This window comes from Pogona vitticeps, chromosome 2 (assembly GCF_051106095.1).
Source record: "Pogona vitticeps strain Pit_001003342236 chromosome 2, PviZW2.1, whole genome shotgun sequence".
NCBI lineage: Eukaryota > Metazoa > Chordata > Lepidosauria > Squamata > Agamidae > Pogona > Pogona vitticeps.
In genome coordinates this window covers 153,585,048-153,609,210 of record NC_135784.1, presented here as the reverse complement: position 1 = coordinate 153,609,210, position 24,163 = coordinate 153,585,048, and the positions used below count along the sequence as shown (strand labels likewise).

The following is a 24,163-nucleotide window of genomic DNA, read 5'->3' as shown; positions in this document are numbered from 1 at the left end:
TTTCCTATGGGGGAGAAGAAAATTCACAAAAAATTAAGGAAGACTCAGAACGAAGCCAAACTAAGTTTGCACACGATTTAGAAGGTGCTCTAATGAACCCAAGCATTTAAAACAGTTGCTGACTTTTCATTAATTTTTGGTGAATTTTTTCCTCCCCCATAGGAAACAATGGAGCCCAACTTTTGACAGCTGTCAAAAGTTGGTTTTAATGCTTTCCTATGGGGGAGAAAAAATTCACCAAAAATTAACGAAAAGTAGATCAAAGCCAAATTAAGTTTGCACATGTTTTAGAAGGTGCACTAATGATTCCAAGCATTTAAAACATTTTTGAACATTTTAAGACACTTTTAAAATTGAAAAAACGGACATCGTTAAGCGAAACAGGGGACCTAAAAATTCGCTATCTGAAGCATGGTCCCGAAATCGCTAAGTGAAAATCGCCCATAGAAAACATCATTAAATGATGCATAGAATTCTTTTAAAAAACCATTGTTAAGCAAAAAACATCGCTAAACGAGGCAATCGTTAAGCGAGGCACCACTGTACTGCCTATCGCTTCTAGAAACGGAAGTCCAAAACATTGGAATCAAAATTGAGAACCGCTGCTTGATAGACCCATAGGGGATCGAAGCATGGTCCAGTGTTGGCACACATCTGAGTTGCAGGTAGTTGCACTGATTCTTACACTCTTCCCCCAGTGACCATGCCTGTTTGAATGTTGAGGGCAGCCTTTGAGGATCACTCTGCCCCTGTGTCACAACTTTGGATGGGTGAGATGGGTTGGCCCCAAATCATGTCCTTGTGCCACTCCTGGATCTCATAGCCATAAGTGGCCATTCTCAGGAAGAACCAAACAACTTAAAGCTACCTTATACTTAGCTCCTTATTTATCTGAATACCCACAAAAACTAAGTATTCAAACCCCACTAGGTACAAATTGTATAGTAGTTGGGAAGTGAGCCCCACAAACATGTACGCAGTTTTTTACATGCAAAAAAAAATCCTAGTTGGCCACCTAATCCTACCACCTAATCCTGCACTGTGACCAGAAAATGGATGGGTGCCAAGACTTAATCAGTGAAACCTAGCCAATGGTGGAGAGGCTTATTAGAGGACCAAGCAGTGCTGCTGTTGTATGCATCTGTGTGCTGAAGTCATAATGCACTATCCCTACCCAAGATCATCTTCAACTTTGCAGCATAGCCCACTGATTAGGCCAGCCTGGAATTATATCTTGCACCTCATTGCATCTCATATATGGAAGATGGTCTCCAGTCAGTCTGGCTAGTCATAGTTATCTGATCAGTCATATCCTTGAGAGCCACAGACCAGGCTTTGTCCTGGAGATGATTGTTCCAGGGTGCAGTGGCTTCTCTTACCAGTGTCCTCTGTTGAAACTCCCTTGTCTCAATGTTCATTTGAAAAATTGGCTATAGAAGGAGGGACATGTATTTTTTTTTTACTCATATCAGACTGTTGCACAATTGGACATATATAGAAAATATAGATAAAAATGAAACAAACTAAAATGTTAAAATAACTAGTCTATTTTTGAACAGAAGCAGGTAGTGTTATCTTGGCTGTTTGCTAGAGCTTCTTTTGTACACATGACTTTGCATCCAACAGAAAATCAAACCTCAGCATCTATGTTGCTAGTTAGCATTTCTAACCTTGTCAGTGGTGTAGCAATAAGTCTCGAAGTGCAAGCACTTGCCCTATCAAGTCCCCAGCTATGTTTTTAAAAGGCAGGCTGTGCTGAGGATGCATGTCAACAAATAGTTCTTCTGATATTCACCTCCACCAGAAGCAGATGTTTTGTGAAGCAAACAAGCATTAATTGCCCATTCAGGATCAAGCAGGGACAAAATTTTGCATTGCAGCAGAGGCAGAGCTCACAAGAATACCTTGTTGCTGGGAATACCCATCCCTGCCCACCTTCTCAGATATTATGAGGGTTGGCTCAGAGGGACCAGCGAAGCTTGAGGAGAGTGACAGATGATGACAACGTCTGGGTTAATTCAAAAGTCCAAAAGTATACTAACAATGCATGCTCAAGCTCCATTATAGTACAGTACTTGCATATTAATTGATTCACTCACTTACACCTTCATGTTTTTAGAGGGAAAGTATTCCCACACAGCCAATTACAAATAATTTCCGTAAAACACTAAGCCATCAAATAATTGAAATCAGGAAAAGCAGCACAGTTTAAAAGAAAAAATAAATAAAAACCAAGCCAACATACACCCAATGTAATCCTTTCAAAGCCTATCAGAGAAAAATGTTTCCCTGAAAGGAGATTCAAGCCATTTAGGTGTAAATTAATTAACTACATCCATCTGTTTATCACATCTCAGAGAGGAAGCAAAGGCATTTGTGTGTGTGTTTTTAAAAGAACTGATATGACATGCCACACAGAAAAACAAATGGAAAAATGTGAAAACTTCTTCTCTTCCCCTCCCCAATAGGTGAGCAGGGAGAAGCTGTCAGTTTCCCAATATAATGAAGCAAAGAATGGGAGGTGGGGGGAGGAGAAAAGGAGGATTTTTTTTTTTTGCTATGTTTTTCTTTCCCTTTGAAGAAAAAGAGGGTCCAAGTGGGATGGTTCAAAATATAGTCAATCCTTGCATGTGGATGCAAGTATCACCTCAAATGATATGCTACACCTCAAAGCAACCATGTTTAGCATAATGTAGCCAGATGCAAGCTGGGGGGTATTTTGGCTATCTAGGTGAACCCTCAGGCAGATTTTAGTACTGGAGAAGAGGTTTATTTTCAAAACACTCAAAAAAAGGTGAAGTTTGTTGGTTGCTCTGTTTAAAGCACTATACCTACTCTGTAAAAAGCATTCCATGCATCACCCTAAACACCACGCAGGATTTCAGCCAATGAACTGCTCAGTAAAAAAAAAACAAGCTTTTCTAGAATGGTTGTTTGATATTATTTGCACTTTGAAAAGAACTCCTTGGCTACTTCTGAGACATTTGTCTGCCTGACCAAACCTCTCTTCAGCTCAGACCTGACCATCTGCTTCCTGAGTTAAGCTCTACCTGTCAGACGAAATGCCCATCCCTACATTCTAAATCTTTTTTCCCCACCTGATTGTTTGTTCATATAATTGGCTATGGTGCCTTTCAGTTTGTTTGTTTGTTTGTTTGTTTGTATCCTGCCCATCTAGTGACCAGGCACTACACTACTCAGCTTGGCTAACAGCAAAACAAAAAACTACCCACCCACAAATGCATAAATACTAAGACCCACACAATGTCAACAGCAACCAAAAAACAAAACAACAACACACCCCTTTGGGATTTTTGGAAGTTGAGATAGAAAGGTAATAAACAAATTTAAAGGTCTAACAAATGAAATATAACAAGTAAAACCCAGTGTCTTATAAATACAATAAGGCTACTCATACAATAAGGCTTTTTTCCTGTTGCCCCCCCCCGTGACCCACATGCTCCCTGAAAATCTGTTCTAGAGGGCATGGGGATACAAAGAGCAAAGGGAATTCTCCCCTTTCCTCCTTCTGTTGTCAATGGCAGTTGTAAGTGGACTTCACACAATGATAGGTTTCCACATTTAATGTTTAGTATTCTATACGTCAAGTAATCTACAAGGGGCCACTGATTATATATATATTTTTTTCACATTCTTTTCATCCTTTTCAGCAGTGGGGGGATACTATTCTCTTTTTTAAAAAGAATGTGCTTTTTCCTCCCCTACAGGCTACTTTTAAAGGCTGGATGGACATAATGTATGCAGCTGTAGATTCTAGAAAGGCAAGTATAACAAAGTGATTATTACATAAAAACACATACACCAACTGCTATTATTTCGTACTAGGAAGGAAGGTTGCCTTGCAGTGTCATAGCAGCTGAAAATCACAGGGAAAAGTAAAAGATTTAGTCCATCATTTCAGTCCAGTTGCTCATTGAGCACACTGCCACCTTTATGTGCATAGGAAATCTATTTTATGGCATGGGATGTGCAGGCAGGGGCTTAAGTATTCACTTCACTTGCCACTGAGTCATGCATCAACATGAATGCATGTTGATGAATGGAAAAAAATATTCCTGAAAAAGCTTTATGTACACTTTACTGTATCTTCATGGAGCATTAGGATATGAAGCAATATCCTCTGAGTGCATTTGATGGTCAGATTTTGACCAGCTATTAATTAAAATAAGAGTTTTAAAACTTGAACATCTTAATAACATTTCTTCTAGAGAGTACATATTCTCAAAAAGTACATTTTTCTCTTGTGCACACAGCAAGAAGAACAGCCCAAGTATGAGGACAACATCTATATGTACATCTATTTTGTTATCTTCATCATCTTTGGATCCTTCTTCACCTTGAACCTCTTCATTGGTGTCATTATTGACAACTTCAATCAGCAAAAGAAAAAGATAGGTCAACTTTTTGTACTTTTGAAGCATAAAAGGTCACTACCCCTTTTTTCAATTTTTGAGAGATGGAGAGCACATCCAGGGTAGCTTCTGTATATTCAGTAGCCTACAAAACTTCCCAAATCTGTAGCTAAGCAAAGGTTAAATTCTCAGGAATGGTTCATACGCAAAAAAAAAATCACACTGGAATCACACATCATCACATTGTGAATGAGTTATCAGAATAAGGATATAAGGGTTTCCTTTTCAGTCACTTTCCATCACACCAGAGAAACTTGTTAAAACAAATTAGTTACATTATGTTACGTTACATTAAGGTAAGGTAAAGGTTCCCCTTGACAATTTGTCCAGTCGTGTCCAACTCTAGAGTGCGGTGCTCATCCCCATTTCCAAGCCGTACAGCCAAAGTTTTCCGAAGATAGTTTCTGTGGTCACGTGGCCAGCGCGACTAGACATGGAACGCCGTTACCTTATGTTACCATAATTTTATGTTACATTATGTGCCATCAAGTTGGCAATGACTTACAGCAATCCTAATAGGGCATTCAAGGTAAGTGAGATACTCAAGGAGCAGTTTTACTAATTCCAACCCATCCTACCCCAGTGAATTTCCATGGCCAAGCACAGATTCGAACCATCACTCTATCTATTACACTGTGCTGGAGATCACAAACAAATTATCCTTCACACAAATCACTTCCCACCTATAACTGTGTATCGTTCATTTCAAGCAACAGCTTGTCCTTTTGTTTTGGTTCATACAACTACAGTAGAAACATGTTCAAGAAATTCTAAGTACTGAAAAGCTATTGAGGTGATCTACCAGTTGGGTCAATCTAGATGATGTGTTTAGCACATTTTTTAAAAAGGTGCTCCATTATAAGACCTCAGCAGGACTGTTAATAATATGTCTGTTCAAAGTCATTAGTCATAGCATCGCCGTAAGTCATAAGTGACTTAGCCACACATAATTACAAAAAAACCCTCATATGTGGGGTCACAGCATGTGATTTACCTTGCTTGTGTATCTTACATTTAGTACGTTTTGTTATGTGATTGGTAACCAAAAAATTGAAGTTATCAGAAATAAGCTTATACGGATGGAGTGTACAAGGGGGATGGCTGAGGCGTACCTCTCTGAGGAAATCCTGTTGTGAATTTTTTTAAAAAAGTAACCTCATTCCTTTAAAGTCTCATTTGGCCTAGACCAAGAAGAAATGTTTGTCCCTTTTAGCTGCACATTTTTACAAAAAGCTCAACAGATTTTAACCAGAATTATTTCCCTTCTCTTCCTTTACTTTGGAGGCCAAGATATCTTCATGACAGAGGAGCAGAAGAAATACTACAATGCCATGAAAAAACTGGGCTCCAAGAAACCTCAGAAACCAATTCCCAGGCCTTTGGTGAGTGTTCAGATTGATCCCTCCATTCAGATTGAACGGAGCACCTCTTTTTACCCTTATTTTTTCTAGGTATAAAGTGGTCACCCTGGAGAGACCTACATATCAGTTTGCTGCCAGGCGGACACTACCTTTTTATTTGTCCCTGGTTTATATTCATTTTTATCTCTAAAGTTGTCTTTAATGTTGAGTCGTGTGTGTTTCATTGGTTTTATTGATCATTTTTATCTTTATGCTTGCAAACCATCTTGAGAGCATGGTCAGCTGGGCAGTACACAAACATTTCAAACAAACAAACAAATAGTGTGCTTCCTGCAACTGTCTTGACAGCTGAGAGCTTGTAAGTGCAAAAGTTCCCCACAGGAAATATTAGAAGCACAAGTCCTATCACCTCTGCAAGAGGCTCTATGAAGATCTGGCTGTGTTTCTCATGTTCCATTATTTAGGGGAGGAACACAAACCCTTTCCAGCCAATGTGGGGAGATCCTTGGGCTAGGTGAACCCAAAAACTGAATACAAAGCAGAATATGTAACGAATCATCTAGTGAGATTAACTGACATGTCTTCTTCCTGTTCATAACAGAACAGAATCCAAGGAACGGTCTTCGACTTTGTTACACAGCAGGCATTTGACATACTAATCATGTTGCTCATTTGCCTCAATATGGTCACTATGATGGTTGAGACGGACACACAGAGCAAGCAGATGGAAGACATCCTTTACTGGATCAACTTTGTCTTTGTGATCTTTTTCACATGCGAGTGTGTGCTAAAAATGTTTGCCTTGCGTCACTACTACTTCACTGTTGGCTGGAATATTTTTGATTTTGTGGTTGTGATTCTCTCCATTGTGGGTGAGTATACAGAATTTTTGGTGAAGTTAATTTCTGCTTGGGAGAAGATACCTTTGCAAAATGAGCTTTTATTCAAAAATGAAATTCAGAGCCTTTGGAATTTCTTTGAGATTTATGAATTAACTGGAATATTTGGTGGTAGTTACATTTTTGGTCAGTGATGGTTATTGTGTACTTAGCCCAATTTTGGCTCTGTTTTGGAATAGAATTCTAATGGGATGAGGTCCAGTGAATGTGGGACTTATTTCTGAGTAACTAACTGTATGTGCAGTGGATTCTAATTTGACTTGCAGCTCTTTCCCCACTTTATAAAATGCATTCCTTTTCACACATTAGCCTTCTCTGCTCCACAAAAATTGATAAGGAAGTCAGTACTCAGAAGCAACACATGGATGAAATGATTAAGGGTGAAAACGTTTTAATAGTCCTCTCTTCCTGTTTGGTTGGTGGGAAGCCCTGGTGGTTGATAGGAAGGTTTACTAACAAGTTGGACAAACCATGGGAAAAAAGGAGGAAGTCTTTAATTACCAAAAATCTCTCCTGCCATCACTTTTTCAAAAGCATAACTTTCAAAATTGGATCTTGGCCACTAAATAGTTGAATGGAAAGGAAAGGTATAAATATTTCTTCTTCTTCTTGATGTTAAAGTTAAGATCCAATGCTGCACTTAGGCATCCAAGATCAGCAGAATAAAGATTTCCTTTCCCTTCCCTTCCATTTGCAAGGTGGTGTCGTGCCAAAGGAACCCACTCCAGAGGGTTCCCCAGCTGCAGATTTTTAGGATATATGGAGGGCTGCAGCAGGTGTGGAGGTTGTTAATTCAAGTGGCAATAGCGAGATTTGTGGGAGAACACTACTGGATTCTGCCCTTCTTTGGGTTGTAAATAACAGATAAAATAGGAAGGGGATCAAACTGTTAGAAAATTAGGTGCAATGGCGCAAAATACAATGCCTATCATTTTACAGTTGGTTCATTGTTGTTTTATTAAAAGTTAAAATCTCCAATATACAGGGAGGCTTTCTGAGCTGTCAGTTTCACTGAGGCTGAAATATTAAAAGATAGTTCTGATATGGTGATTGGCTGCATGGTGATAAAAGCTGTGATCTTCCTCCTATTGTATTTTTGAATTGTAACTACTGCATGTTTTAGGGAAAAGATAATCAGATGAATTGTAAGTATTGTAACACTGTTCCTCCCTCTGTCCAATCTTCTTTAAGGCATGTTCTTGGCTGAAATCATAGAGAAATACTTCGTGTCACCTACTCTCTTCAGAGTCATCCGGCTGGCCCGTATTGGCCGCATCCTGCGCCTGATCAAAGGTGCCAAGGGGATCCGCACCCTGCTTTTTGCCTTAATGATGTCTTTGCCTGCCTTGTTCAACATTGGCCTCCTGCTCTTCCTCGTCATGTTCATCTTTTCCATCTTTGGGATGTCAAACTTCGCCTATGTCAAACATGAGGCTGGCATTGATGATATGTTCAACTTTGAGACTTTTGGCAATAGTATGATTTGCTTGTTCCAGATCACTACCTCAGCTGGGTGGGATGGGTTACTCTTGCCCATCCTCAATGGGCCTCCAGACTGCGATCCAGATAAAGAGCATCCTGGGAGTGGCTTCAAAGGTGATTGTGGGAATCCCTCTGTGGGCATCTTTTTCTTTGTTAGCTACATCATCATCTCCTTTCTGATTGTGGTGAATATGTACATCGCCATCATTTTGGAAAACTTCAGTGTGGCAACAGAGGAGAGTGCTGATCCACTGAGTGAAGATGACTTTGAGACCTTCTATGAGATCTGGGAGAAGTTTGACCCTGATGCCACACAGTTCATTGAATTCTGCAAGCTGGCAGACTTTGCTGATGCTTTGGAGCATCCTCTCCGTGTCCCGAAGCCAAACACCATTGAACTTATTGCCATGGACTTGCCGATGGTGAGCGGAGATAGGATCCACTGCCTGGACATCCTGTTTGCCTTCACCAAACGGGTCTTGGGTGATAGTGGTGAACTGGACATCCTAAGGCAGCAGATGGAAGAGAGGTTTGTAGCTTCTAATCCTTCCAAAGTGTCTTACGAGCCAATCACAACCACCTTACGGCGTAAGCAGGAAGAAGTATCTGCAGTTGTCATCCAGAGGGCCTATCGGGCCCGCTTAGCAAGGAGGGGCTTTATTTGCCAAAAAAATGTCTCCAGTAAGATGGAAAATGGAGGGACAAATAGGGAGAAAAAAGAAGGTACACCATCCACAGCGTCCCTCCCGTCTTATGACAGTGTAACTAAGCCTGAAAAAGAAAAACAGCGAGCAGAAGAAGGGAGACGGGAAAGAGCAAGAAGGCAAAGAGACAACAGGGAATCCAAATATTGAGATGATCTATCATAATAACTGTAGAAAACTTGTGAGTGGAAAAGATTGTTTACAAACTTCCTGATACAATATATATCAATAGTGAACAGCTGTGGAGACACTATCTGAAGATCTTATACCAAACATAGTCTGCTTCCTGTGTGACCATGTTGCATCTCAAAGCAGTGATCTACCACCTGTTTAACAGACCCATCTAGACAAACATATTTAAACAAAACAACAAGAAACAATGCAAGGGCGGAAAAAAGGATTTTATACTATTTGGGCAGGTGGATACTGCATGTTCCACATCAGTCAATGCAACTTAGGACAAACAAGCAAAATAAAAGACACACACACAAACACACACACACACACACACACACACACATACACACACACTGACAGGGGCATAAAACCCTGCTGCTTTAGGATCCATATATTTTTTCCAAAGCAGCCAAATGGATTTTATTTTTCTCATTTTATTGAAAGAAAACCCAGAAAAAGTCATTTTCAAGGGTTGGTTTGTTCATGCAAAACTAGATTTTCGTACTTGACATTTAGTTTAAGCAGCAAAAACAAAAAAAAACAAAAAAAATTAGAAGGGGGGGGGACAAATTGAGCAACAACCAAAAGCTGAAATTTAGCTCATGTCATTTACTCATCATGATTTCTTTGGAATTTATTATCTCCATACTTCTTTATTATATGGGCTTCACCGTGGTTTGAGAGATGGGGGGTAATCAGGTGTTTTCAGCCTACCAAACTTGCTCAGGCTGATTCCAAAAATAAAATAAAATACAATTGTGCTCGTTTCAATGCATAGAAATGATTTGCATGATGGCATGCTGTGATCAGGAATCATGCATGAGGAACCATAAAACCACAAGACACTCAATATGCTGTCCAGACCGTGTGTTAAGCCATATGTTCAAAGGCACTCCACTGACTACGGCACACTGTATTTGGAGAGTTGCTCTTAGCTATAACTATGCCCTTCACCAAGTTGCTTTTTTAAACTTTTCATGCACCCTCCCACAGGAAGAAACAAAAGCAAAAGTATAAAATGAAAACCTATTTGTGTGTATATTTAATCACCTCCATGCAGCCATATTTTTTTCACTGTTTAAAGGAAACACACAGAAAAATTAAAACCCCAAAATGCTGCTTTAAAACCCTTCTAGGAAAAAACCCACTCAAGAATGATTTCTAATATGTCACTTTTAAAGAGAACTTCAGGGCTTTAGGAAGACCCATCCAGTTGTTCTGTATCTTGTGTTACAGTATTTATGATTACTCTTCCTCCTGTGTTTTGCAGTGTACACTTTTTCTGTTAGAGATAAGAAGTGCTTTAGGGAACAGCACATTATCTCCCAAAGGTGCAATTTTGGATAATTTAATAAAGCAATCTTTTCAGCGGCAGGGGAGGTGATAAGGGGTGTTTACAGCATTGCGTGCCATATTCACATGCATATTGTTGCGTTCTTTAGGTGTTTTAGCAATTATGTGCAAAATGTAAGGATAGGGCACCAAGCTGTTTTCTAGAAGAGTGGACTACTTAGCAGTTCTCCCACTGACAGATTTCCTGCAGCTTACATTCTGGTGCTGCATGATTTTATTTGCTTCTCCAGCTGATCTTTTTCGGGGGGGGAGGGGAGAGAACAAAAAAAAACACTTTGACATAACCGTGAAGAAGGACATCTTACTTTTAATAAGCCAAGTAGCAGTGTGATGTGGGCGCAGTGCTGAGAGAAACAGTGTCATATATGATGTGTGCCTTCACCAATCTCACATTTCACCCCACGCCTGTTGAAATAAGTAATAAGTTTAACAGTCCTGCAAATTCAGGTAGGGAAGAAGAGCTACCTCTCAACTAGTCTTATCTCTAAATTTATGGGAGTTTCACCTGGGTGAGGGTAGGGGGGAAATTAAGTTCTGTGTGTGTAGTTAATACCTGGACATCTTTCAGCATCTTGAAACGTTCCATTATATCGCTCTTCAATAAGTCAATCATCAACAATGTGTGCTTTTTTTCACCAAAGGGCACAGGTTTGGGGAGTAACCCAAAGATTGCATTGCACTATAACCAAGACTCCGTTCCATCATGCAGCTTAGAGGGAAGGTGGGGAGGGGGAGAGTGTGCTGCTAATTATTTTTAGCATGCTAGGTTGTAAAGGGCATGTACAGAAAGACATCAAGCTGTTTGAATGTGGACCAAATAAATTATACGTCTAAAAGGGCAAAAAAGTGTATAAGTAACTGCTCAAAATATTTCCAAAAGCAAAGGAAAACAAAACAATAGCAACGCCTTTTAGTTAACTGGCAGAGGCTTGATCTATACAATCTCGCAACCTAGATGCCTACTACACGGGTCACTTAGAAAGGAAGCTGTTTGATAGACATCTGTGCCAAGTTGGACTTTTAAAATGCATAGTCTAGCTATCATGACAACAGTGGAATAATTCTGCTGTGCCAGATACCACAAGAAACAAAATATTTCTATCCTGTTAGACTTACCCCACTTATTCCTACAATGTGTATAATAAAAATTACATGCATATGTACAGGCAACATTGTAAACAGCACAACGACAACAACAGAAGCTGAAAAGTGTGGTTGAACTTTTTAAAAGAATACTATAAATACTGTAATATATCATTTTATTTTATTGGCATGCCTTTTTGTAAATAACAAAGGACTACAAAAAAATTAAATAGAATGGCTTCTGGCTTATGCCAATGTCCATGTTTAATTTTATATCTTTCTCTATAGGAAATACATTTTTCTTTTTTTCCACTTCTGAGATTATGTCAACTTATATACATCCCCAGAGAGGGGAAAAAAATCCTCCCAAACAGAAACAGCAAAGTGTTTTATTTAATTTTGCCTTATTGCAAAATTATATTTACAACAGAAATATTTAAATTGTATTTTGGTTCCAAGGTGCAATATATTTTGACCACTTCTATGCAAGATTTGGCTGAATGTCACCATTGTTCTTTAGCTGGACTATCATTTCATATGGAACGCTTGGTACATTGTAGTGTTTGTGCTGTCAAATTTTATTAAGCAATTTTAGTAAAAATGCCCTGCTATCTATATTTACATTGGGTCATTATTTAGCGATACTTGAAATTTCTTACATTACTAGCTTTGCTTAAGAATAAAAGTTATTAACAAACAGCTTTAAAGCTGTTGCCTTTGTCCATCTACTAAAATGAACAGTCATTTTTTTTCCTTCTAGTTTGTGTGCTGCATTATTTTTCCATTTATCTTGTTTGTTTGAAGCGATTGTTTAAATCAGCCAGACTTCACAGATGTTGGAAAACTTAGAATGTTTGGGAAATCTTGTTAGGGAATGAACAATCTCATTAATGGCATATGATAACAGTGCCACACAAAAATGAGTAGAAATTTTTTAAAATTCCAATAAACGGGGAAAATGTTTAGTTTATCAAGCAGGACCAGCACTTTTTTAAAGAGAAAACTGGTCAAAAAATATATATCAGACAAATCTCGAAATACCGGTAATTGAGAACAGTTAAAATATATTTACACTGCTGTCATTTATTTTTATTTTCATTCCCCACCCCTGAAATGAAAATGCATAATTTTTGTTGAAATATCATTTTGATTAGAGTATTTAAATGAGCTCTTGTATGTATGTTCAGTTACTATTTTGGAGTGGTAAATTAAGTGGGGGGGGGGAATAGTCTGAGTTCTGCTCTTTCTGGTTGAAAGGGCAGTAATGACTCCTCACAGGCCATCAGGTAGTGAAAGAGTACTTTATGGGATTAATGCAGGAGGTTTTCAATTCAAGTCATAACCCATGAATTACACTCATTCTTCATATCATTTGACATAAGTCTTGAAAACAGGCTTACAACATTCACAAAATCATGCTATCTCAAATGCAACTTCTCATCACCCTGCTAAACAGAACTAAAGGGTTATTACTCATAGAACACAACTTTGCAACTGAATGGTAGAAGTGACGTTACACTTCAGAAGAAGGCACCCCTTCCACTGCATTATTTTTAGTACCACTATTATTCTCACTATATATTCTTTAGGTGTCCTAAAGACCGAAAAACATTCATATCTAAAATCTTGAATGATCATACTTTCTTCACCATGGTTTGACAGGCACAACACCATTTTCTGTTTTAGGAACACATTAATAATGTTGATTTTATCTGATCCACTGAGAAGTTTATATATAGAAATTCTTATGAGAGCCAAATAATGCAAAGCAAAATGAATTTATCATCAACAGGAAATAATTCTTGAATGTAACACACTGGTGTACTACAAAGTGTCGTTCTGTTGTCTTTTTTTTTTTTAATCAGTGGAATGTCATATGTATTGTGTTAGGAAGATAGTGGTTATGACAACTGATTTTACTCTTTGGAGGGAGTTATGGGTGTAACAACAAAATAAATGGTCCTTTTATTTAAGTAGCTTTATCATTCCAAGCATGTGAAGACCAGTCCTTGAATTATCAATTTCACAGTGATGAATGGATTTTCATTAGCTTAGAAAGGAAGAAAAAGGAAGCTGCATTGATTTTTTAAAAGCACACTCTTGTGTTTTATTCTGTAAAGGCACAGAGCAATAATAGTGTAGCACCAAGGTCACCTTGCATTCAGTCTTCCCGTCTAAACACTTCTGATACAGAGTAAATGCAGAAGAAGCCTACACTTAATCATTAGGTAATTGGCTGAGTTTTCATAGGCCTATTACTATTTCTTTCTGCCCTGAGCACACCTGCAAGTACAGATTGCCAGTACTGAAAGTCTGTATATTATCTCAGGGGAGAGGGGTCACCAATCAATAGAAATGTGCATGGTTTGCATGCAAAAGGTTCCAACTTCAATCCCTGACATCTTCAGGCAGAAGGAGCTGCTAATGGGGAACCCCCTTCTCCGCCCGAGAGCACTACTGGGCTAGATGGACAAAGAGTCATATCTCATAGGAGACAGCTTGGCATGTTCCTTTTATCACCTGGCTTGGTGGGTCATCTTGGTCATTAAAAGGAAAAAAAAGTCTTCGAAAATCTATGTAGCCATTTTTAGCAAAAGTATATGAAGAAAAAAAATTGTAGTTTTACTGCACAAAGGAAAATCAGCTTGATACCTGTTCCATATTTTTAACAGGGGAAAAGTTGTACAGCAATTATGTAGACTATAAGAAAAAGTATGTAGAGTTGAGTGTTGGTAATGAAAGCTCATAATTTCCATACGCCAATTTTGCAAAATGGATGGCTTTGGCAGTAGAGTCTGGCCATTTGGAAATTTGTTAGGTGTGGTTGCTACAAGTTTGGGGCACTTGTGCTTTGGTGAACTACAAAGAATCAGAGGAAGCATCAGGCATGTTTTGTTCAAGCAAATAGTTGCCAACGATCAACTTATAGTGAACCTCTGTAGTTTCAAAATCTGGGAAAGGAAAAATGAAGTGTAGGCCAGTTTTGTGAGTACACTGTGACTGGAATGGAAAAAATGGCTTCAAACTCAGCTACAAGTTTCCCTGTCATACAGGGTATATTCAGGTAGAATGAACTGGCCCAGATTTGGTCCAGTGATTATATATTATTTGGGGAAAGTGATTGTTGGGAAATAAAAATGTGGCCTATGCACAACATGATGTGTTCAATATGTACCCAAACCATGTTTCAAAACAAGGGGTGTATGTGGCCACAGCCATATGTTTGCAGGCACACACTTTGCCTCCATACCCTCAAAAAATGTTGAGGCAGTTTGAAATATTCCCAAAGTTTGTAATGAAAACTATATCTAAACATCTGAATCTTGGTGTCTGTGTCTTGGAGACAGAGAGGAAAAAATTGGAAAGAATAGCCATGAACTGGATTTTATTTGAGAGGAATAGGATATGAAAGTGAAGGGCTCAAATGCCATAGTCCTCAAGACCATGTTGAGGAAACAGCCTATAGTCTGAGGCACTGCACTGTATGTTCTATGACCATGTGGAGTGCTTCAGTTTCAAGGCTTTGTGCCAGCATGAAAATATCCTTACCTGATATTACAGGTAAGGTCTTTCAATCAATCAGCCCTGGAACCTTGGCCTCCTTTTATTCTCTGCATAGATCACTCCTTCCTACCAATAAAGTTCTTGCACTGGCCTTGCCTTTTCTTTTTTAACTTTAGCAGAGGTGATAAATAGCTTTGCCATGCCATCATTGTGTTCTTTCACTGTTTTCTGTGTACTGGTAAAAATGTCCTTTAGAAACAATATGCTAGAGCTTCATACAGGACAGTGGATGCCCAGACTTTGCCTCACAGCAATTCTGAATTCAACCCAGTGGAAGATAATAGTATATACACATTGCACTTTAATTTCTTTGTTCTAATCACTGCTGTATATTCTTTTCCATGTAAAGGGCTGAGGGTCACACCTATGTCTCATGCACTGGCTTTGCCCAGTGGCTCAGAGCATGTTCTTAAACATGTCTCCTAATGGAGATCATTAACTGACTATTTACCCTTTTTAAAAGACTGCTCTGGGGCCCAGAAGGAAAGGCTTCTGTTTGATATTTTAACTGTGTGGAGGTCACTTCTGTGGAGAGAACTGACATCGGTTTGCAGTGTCTTGTTTTTTCACAAGCTGGGAATAAATTGATGGGGAATTTTACCTGAGGATCCCACAATCTGAGGTTCAGAGTATGTCAAAAGCCACTCCAATGCAGCAATTTCCTTTGTCTTGGTATGACAGGATTGTGGCGTGTTTGTTTTTAATCTTTAGGTTCTGTGGTGATGTATCGAAAGGACTGATCAAGCAGCAGTTTTTATGAGAAGTCAGTCGGTGTGTTTGCATGTCTAGGTATAGACATTTCTCCCATAATAATGTGGTTTGTTACATCTTAATTTAACCAATCTTTGTCCCAGAGCTTTATAAGCCAGCCAACTCCACGCCATACTTGGGATTTTGGAGGTGAAGGTAAAGGTAGACTATAAATTTTGCACTTAGGCCAGAAAATTCTGTTGCCAGCCATTATCGGAAATTTGTGGATGATAAACTGTGCACTCATAGCAAAAGAAAAATATCTCATAAGAGACACTGAATCTGACTTTCCCTTACAAGACACAGACACCCCTCAAGTTGGATTCTACGCAGGGCAAAAAAGCCACGTGTGAAGCAACTCTGAGAAAGCAAAGAAATGCCAGTAAGAAATTCCCATCCCACAATTAAATGCATTTATCCAAATGGCATTTTGTGATGCAGAAGAATTCAACAGGAAAAGTATAAACATTCTCTCAAGTTGTTCTAGAATTTGCTCAGAATGAGGTGTCATATATATAAACTCTACGTTCCTGTATGAGGGGTGTGTATGAGAGAGAGAGAGAGAGAGAGCAGATAGAGGAGTGTTTTATCAAGAAGAATGTGAAAACTGCTTTTTCAGGTATTGGTTGAATATTGCAAACCAGGGTCTCTAATAATTTCTGTTTCCAGTTCCACCATTGTGCATGTGTGTGTGTGTGGAGAGATTGAGAGAGAGAGAGAGAGAGAGAGAGACCTTGGGCAAGTCACCTAACCTCTCTATGTGCCTCAGTTTTACCCATCTGTAAAACGGGTAATTACCTACCTCACAGGGGTGTTGTGAGGCTTAATTTAATTCACGTCTGTGCAAATGCTTTTCTGAGGTTCACAACTGAAAGTGCTCTCCTGGGTATGCATAGAACAGAACCATGGACTACTAAAGGGAAAGCATAAGGAGACTGAGCTGTTCATGCTGGGAATTAAGAAAGTCACCACCACAGCTTACCCCCCCCAACAACAACAACTATCAGGGCAAATGTTTTATTTTCTTGCTGCACTTTGCTTGTCTTCCCCAATACGTTTGCTTCCCACGCCTTTCAACCCCCTCCTCTAGCTTTTGTTCTGTCCTAAGATAACAACAACAAAGAAAAGAAGGAGTTTGAGGAACAGGAGGGAGAGGAGAAAGAATGTGTTTAAAACAAAACAAAACCTACTTCTACAACAAAAATAGTTGGATTGAAAGATTAACGTCTGACTTATTTGATTTCCTTTGTACTGTACATCTTTTTACTTTGAAATTTGCAATAAAAAGGTATGTCCATCTCGTTTTAACCTCTTCTCTTGGACTAAATGTCTTTCTGGGCCCCTCACAGGGCGCTAACAACATTCACGCTGTCACCTTGCCTCATCTTGTTCACTGCAATCCTAACATCTGCCAAAAGAGGGCAGAGCAACATCTCCAACGGGAAAGGGATAGAGCAGTGGTTCTTAACGTGGGCAATAACGCCCCCCAGGGGGCGATTTCATTTTTCAGGGGGGCGGTAGAATGAAAAGGGGCGGTGTGGGGGCACTGGAGCAGAAGGGGGGCGGTAGGGGGCGCTGGAGCAAGCCAAACCTGTGAAGATGGCTGCAGCCTTTTAACAGTGTGCATGAATATATATTTTCCTCCAATTTTAATTTAGTTTCAGACTTTTTGTCTTGAAATTTTTAGTTCCTGCATTTGTTTTTATGCCCTTTTTATATTTCTTTTTGCGTCTTAAAATTCACTTGCAACTAAATCATTAAATTTTACTTTTTGGGGGGCATTTCATTTTCTTGGAATTGAATTTTGTTTTCAGGGGTCATTGGATTTAAGTGTCTTAAATAAATAAATAAATAAATAAATAAATAAATAAATAAATAAATAAATAAATAAATAAATAAATAAATAAATAAATAAAAGATATCATCACTGTGGGGAGGGGGGCGATGACAACTTCCTCAATGGCTCAAGGGGGCGTTTCTTTCAAAAAGGTTAAGAACCACTGGGATAGAGCACCACCTCCCCGGCAGTGGCGGAAGGCTTGGCAGAGGGAGGAGGAGGAGGTCTATGGACAGAAATACTGTATTGTATTCCAGGGGAAAGTTGAGGATCAAAGGGGAAGCACTCTCGTACCCATTGCCCCCCTCCCCTCCTCCACTGCTGCTTCTCTCAACAAGCTTTCTGACCAGGACTCTACTCTCCTTAAGTCTTAGTCTGTCAGCCTCAATGATAATAATAATTATTATTGTTTTACTCTGTATGCTTTTACTATGTGTGTGTGTGTCTATAGCTTAGGCTATAGGGTGGCTAGACAGACTGATAGGCAGATATAGTATACATAATTTCCCTAGTTATGACGGCTGAGGCAGATGGGAATTGTAGTCCAACATATCCAACGGGTACTAATGTGAGGGACGGCTGAACTGCAGCTATGCCTTTTGTCTCAATGGCCGTTGAAAACTTTAGAGAGCTTTTGGAGAACCAGCAGAAAACTGAGAGGAGGATTTTAATATCTGATTTAAAGATTTTAAACAATATATTAAAACATTTGTACAGCATGGTTTTAAAACTGAATCCATTTGTTTTAATTCATGGTTGATTTTCCATTTTAGTATGCCGCCTTGGATTGCCACAAGAGGAAGAAGGCAGGATTAAAATAGAAATTAAATAATATAAAGCTGGCCATTTAAAATACGGTTTCACCATGCTCTGGAATTTGGAATTTACTTTAAAAAGTAATTAGCTGTAGTTAAATTGCCAATAAGCGCCAGTAGTTAGTTGTTATTAAAACTTCAGTTTTCAAAAAGAAGTTCTTTATAATTAAAAAGAAAACTGCAATCATTTTTAAAACTTGATTTTACAAGCTGCTGATCTCTCCCAGAACCTGGACAAAATGAGTTACAAATTATAGTTATCTGCAAGTAGGTACTTTTGGAGATAATGAGCACATGATAAAGTTATATCTTAGAAATAATGGAAAAAGCAGGAATGAAATTACTTTGTTGTCATAATGAATAAAGTTTTCACCTTACTTTTAAATGTTACTTTTAGAGTGTACTTTAAAGAGGCAATTTCTGAAAAATTTTCAAGTTTTGCGCCATTCTGTTATCACTCCTCTGTTCTTTCCACCAAAGTAATGGAAATGAACAGAAATAAAACTAGGAGTGCAATAAGTAACATCAGGCGGCACTTCCTTGTTTAGAAACAGAATTAATTACAGATAATTCCATTATTTATATTTAGTTACTTCAAGGCTATGCTCTAAAAAATAGCAACTAATCAACACACTTTGCAGTTATTTTTTGCAGTGGTGCTTCCCACCAATGGGGAAATGGTTTCGTTAAAGCACATTGTTTTAACTCGCCTTCATATCCAAATTTGGAGTGACTTGTTAAATGGTTGTCCACTGGAAGGTTTACTTTGTAAGTCTGATTGCCAAGTCATGTGAAGAAGAAAGTACACCCTCTTTCAATTCTATGGTTTTACAAAATAGGACATGATTAAAAAAAACATCTGGCTCTTAGCAGGTCTGAAAATTAAACCTGCTAAGGACCAGATGGTTTTTATGATGTCCTGATATGTAAAACCATAGAATTCAAAGAGGGTGCACAATACTTTCTTTTTCACATGCCTATATCTATAACGAAATTCCCTTGTGGGAAGGAAAGTCAGTTAATTTATCTCTCAAGCACACCCTGCACACACAGTGTTAAGATTGAAGACAAATAATTAATAGTTTGTATACCCCCAAAGGAGGTCTTGAAGGTGGAATGAGAGGCACTTCCTCACCTTTAGGGTGCACCTCCATCCCATTATTGCTGCTACTGCACAGAGCTGTATTGCTTCAAAAACATGTAAAATATTATTGACTGTATGGCACAGTGAGTATAGGGCAAAATAAATGTGGGCATGTTTTGTTACCCTGTTTCCCCAAAAATAAGATCTAACCTGAAAATAAGCCCTTGTATGATTTTTCAGGATGCTTGTAATATAAGCCCTACCCCTAAAATAAGCCCCAGGTAAGTGAAACCCTGCCCTCCACCATTGTGCAACAACCAGAAGATGACATGACTGTATTTGAATAAATGCAGATTGTTGTACATGAAAAAATAAAACATCCCTGAAAATAAGCCCTAATGCGTTTTTTTGGAGCAAGAATTTTATAAAACCCTGTTTTATTTGGGGGGAAACACTGTATGCATCTAGGACAGTGATGTCTTCCTCAAATTACTTTTAACTGTCTGCAGGCTTAGAGCTTTGTGTTGCTTTAATTTTGATCAAGCATCTTCCTGTTTTAAAATGTTTATAATTGTATTATTTTATTGTTAACAACAGGCTGGTTAGATAGCTCAGTGAGTTAGTTAGGTATCTGGCTGTGGAGCCAGAGGTTGGGAGTTCGATTCCCTCACGGTGCCTCCAGCAAATAGAGCCAGCCTGTGTAGCTTTGGGCAAGTTACACAGTTCCAGAAAATGCCCCCGCAAGAAGGGAATGGGGAGCCACTTCTGAGTACTCTATGCCTAGAAAACCCTGAAAAGGGTCACCATAAGTCAGAATTGACTTGACAGCACACTATTCTTGCTGTTATTAATGATAAAACATACTGGAGCTCACCCTTCACAGCGTTGCTATAAGTTGAAGGCGGGTTGATGGTACATCACAACAAATTATTATTATAATTTGGAGTGGATAATATTTCTTAGCATTTCTACTTTACTGGAAACCTGCTCCATGAAACAAAAACAGCAGCCAGTGCTAAAGGGAGACCAAATGTGACCTTTCACAGGAATCAACTCAGTCTTCTTTTTTTAATTTCCTTTCCTCAACCAACTCTTTATTTCTTATCCAGCCTGAAGAATACTGCAAAAGCTTGCACATGTTTTGATAGATTCATACAAAGGTACTGTTCAATGTCAAATGGCTCCAATGAAGCAATATAGCTTCCTCAGTTTTTGACTAGATTAATGATAGGCATATACGTGAAGAGTATGGAGGCTGAAGCAAAAGCAAAGTGTCCTGGTTATATACTGTCCGCTTAGTGGGGACGTGGTGGCGCTGTGGGCTAAACCGCAGAAGCCTGTGCTGCAGGGTCAGAAGACCAGCAGTCATAAGATCAAATCCATGCAACGGAGTGAGCGCCTGTCGCTTGTCCCAGCTCCCGCCAACCTAGCGGTTCGAAAGCATGCAAATGCGAGTAGATAAATAGGGACCACCTCGGTGGGAAGGTAACGGCGTTCCGTGTCTAAGTCGCACTGGCCATGTGACCACGGAAGATTGTCTTTGGACAAAACGCTGGCTCTGTGGCTTGAAAACAGGGATGAGCACCGCCCCCTAGAGTCGAACACGACTGGACAAAAATTGTCAAGGGGAACCCTAACCTTTACCTTAGTGCTTAAAGCACTCTCTGGGCAGTTTACAATTTTAATTAAGCAGGCTGCACATTGCTCCCCTGCCCTCCTCAAGAAAGCTGGGTACATTCAGTTTACCGACTTCGGAAGTAAGTCAACGCCAAGCCAGCTACGTCCCACCTAGGATCAAACTCTGGTCATGAGCAGTCTTCACTGCAATACTGCAGTTTAACCACTACATTCCAAGGTTTTTTGGTTGAGTAAGGTCTTCTTCAGGCTGGAGGTAAATATAATTATTCAAAAGATGCACAACAGTCATCTCCAGAACTTCTTATTACATGACTACCTAAAAGCAGTGGCTTTTTCATAACTTGAATTTAATATTTGAATACTACAAATGAAGCATAGCTTTAGAAGCACACTCACTGCAGTCTGATGAAGCAAACAAAAATTCTCCAAGGTCAGGGAACCAAGAGACAGCAACTGATGTTACGTATGTATAGTCTTAATGGGTTAGTACTTGTAACAATGCATACCACTCTATCTCCCATCCCCACAAATGTTTTGAAATGTTCAAAAATCAGGTCGGTGGGTGGGTGGGTGTGGGTGTTTTAAGGATTGTGCATTAGCTTTTTAGAAATGTAAAATTGGATTTTTAAAAACTGGTTTAAGGTGAACAGCCTGCCATAAGCATGGGAAGAAAGGCCAGGCTAGAATCAGTGTTCAGATTAATGGGGAATCTGTCAACTGCTTGGTGAAAGAGGAGGAAATTTGTGTCCACGCTGTAGGAAACCAAACCAGAACTTTTCTCTCTCTTGTGTGTGTGTGTGGGGGGGGGGTTTCCATCTACATTGCCTGACAAACTGTGCACTCAAGAGAAGGATGGTGCTCCAGATGTTCAGTGCCTATTACTCCATCGTACAGTGGGGTCTCTACTTAAGAACTTAATCTGTATTGGAAGGTGGTTCTCAAGTTGAAAAATTCTTATGTTGAATCTGCATTTCCCATAGGAATGCATTGAAAACCATTTAATCCGTATCTGCTCTTTTCCGTCCATAGAAACTACAATGGAACCTCTACTTAAGAACTTAATCCGTATTGGAATGGTGTTCTTAAGTTGAAACGTTCTTAAGTTGAAGCAAAATTTCCCATAGGAATGGACTGAAAACCAATTAATCTGTTCTGGCTGTTTTTTTGTTATGTAGAGGTGCGTTCGTACATTGAAGCATTAGTTCCCATAGAAACTAATGCAAAGCTGGTTAATACGTACTGTACCACTAGGGGGAGAATTTTTTTTTAACCTAAGATGACCTAAGATTAAAAAAAGAGCAGGGAAGGTTTTTTTTTCCTGTTCTTATCTTGGATTTCTGTTCTCAAGTAGAAGCAAAATTTAGCAAATGGAGCTGTTCTTAAGTTGGATTGTTCTTAAGTAGGGACGTTCTTAAGTAGAGACCCCACTGTAACTGCTTGCCTTATTAAAATACGGGAAATGCCGTATTAAGCACCTAATGGGGTGGGTGGCCCACATTCCCATTTAAAAGCATGGTGGCAGCCTGCAGATTGTAGATGAGGAGGTTGGGAGACTTCAGTCAAGGTAGTCAGCAGCCCAGCCTGGCCTCATCATGATCTCTGCCACACTTTTGCTTGTTCTTTTTTTTTAAACAGAGTTTCTCCACCCTACTGAAATGGAGCAACTAGGCCGCTCCTCATTCTCTTTGCTTCTGTCTCTTAGCTTGCAGGGAAATGCCTTTGTTACATCCTGCATGCCTCTATTATATCCCATGTGTGGTACAGTACTGTAATGAGCTCTATGTAGGGCTGCCTTTGAAAAGTGTTGAGAACATCCAGGAACTGCAGCCAGCCTGTTGACCACAGCTAGTTACAGTAAGGACTGAAATTTCTTATGTTACCTTCACTGGCTAGCAGTTGTTTCTAGGATCAGTCCAAAATGCTGGTTCACTAAAGTTCTGACAGGTTATTTCAATGACTGCTTCTCCCCATATGATCTGCCCACATTCAAAGATCTTGGGGTGAAGTCTTTCTGTCAGTCCTGCCAGCCTCAGAGGTGTGCCTCAGGAGGATATGAGAAAGAGCCTTTTCACTGGCTGCTCACAGACTGGAAATCCCTCCCGGGGGAGACCTCTCTATTGCCTTTGAGTCAACAGGGAAAGAGTTTTCAGCTCAAGAAGGAATTTGTGAACTGACTGGCTACCCAGGAAAGGGCTTCAATGGGGAATCCTGTACTTTTTTAATCTTTTGAAATGTGCTTTCAAATAGGGGAAATGTTTTTCTTCTATTAAGCATTTTAATATGCTAATTGTTTAATTGCTTTTTTATAAAAAAATATTGTAATTGTCTTTTTAGCTGCATTTGTCTTTTGCATATTTTATTTATTTATTATTTTCATTCGCATTATGCCTTTCTCCCAATTACGGGACCCAAGGTGGCTCACAAGTTCTTTAAAAAGCAAACCAACTAAAACTACAATACATTGTAACACTAAAAACAAATAAACATGTAACAGCCTTTTTAAAATTGTTAAAACTGTTAAAAAATCCCTTAAATGTATTAAAAACTCATATAAAACAATAAGTGTCCAGAATGCAGGATTTAAAACTGCTCAATAAATTAATAGCCTGTCTCAACAAAATCATTTATACCTGTCACCAGAAGACAAAGCGGGAGGGGTTCTCCTTGAGCTATTTTGCTGGCACAAAGACAGGATACAAATAAAATAGAGTAAACAAAAGAATAGATTGCCGGAGGTAGAGAAATCACGAAGTCAGAACTCCAGGTATTCTCTCCAAGATCTGGCTCCCAAACAAGGCACAGAGCCTCAGAAGGGCTTAATGTCAAACTCCGCGCCTCTCCTGTAAAGTTAATCTATCTGTTCTCCACAGCATGGAAATGCACATATTTTCTGATTCCAGCTCCCAGAATCCTCTGTGCAGGCTGTGCTGCACACACTGCTCCCCCAAATCAAATACATAGCTGTCAAGAACTGCTGTATTCA

The 24,163-nt window shown here is 39.2% G+C and overlaps 1 protein-coding gene across 3 annotated transcripts in view; it reads left to right on the top strand.

The window, feature by feature from the left end:
* Positions 1 to 13,465, top strand: part of SCN8A (sodium voltage-gated channel alpha subunit 8) — a 116,269-nt gene extending 102,804 nt beyond the window's left edge. For 2 of the 3 annotated variants that reach the window (XM_078384414.1, XM_078384415.1), the window contains exons 20-24: positions 3,729 to 3,782; positions 4,275 to 4,412; positions 5,711 to 5,815; positions 6,396 to 6,666; positions 7,885 to 13,465. In XM_078384414.1, the coding sequence (XP_078240540.1) occupies positions 3,729 to 3,782; positions 4,275 to 4,412; positions 5,711 to 5,815; positions 6,396 to 6,666; positions 7,885 to 9,029 (1,713 nt within the window). In that variant the 3' untranslated portion in view covers positions 9,030 to 13,465. The remainder of the gene's footprint in view (positions 1 to 3,728; positions 3,783 to 4,274; positions 4,413 to 5,710; positions 5,816 to 6,395; positions 6,667 to 7,884) is intronic. The other variant, XM_078384416.1, reaches the window with a different exon arrangement.
* The last annotated feature ends 10,698 nt before the right edge of the window (positions 13,466 to 24,163 follow it).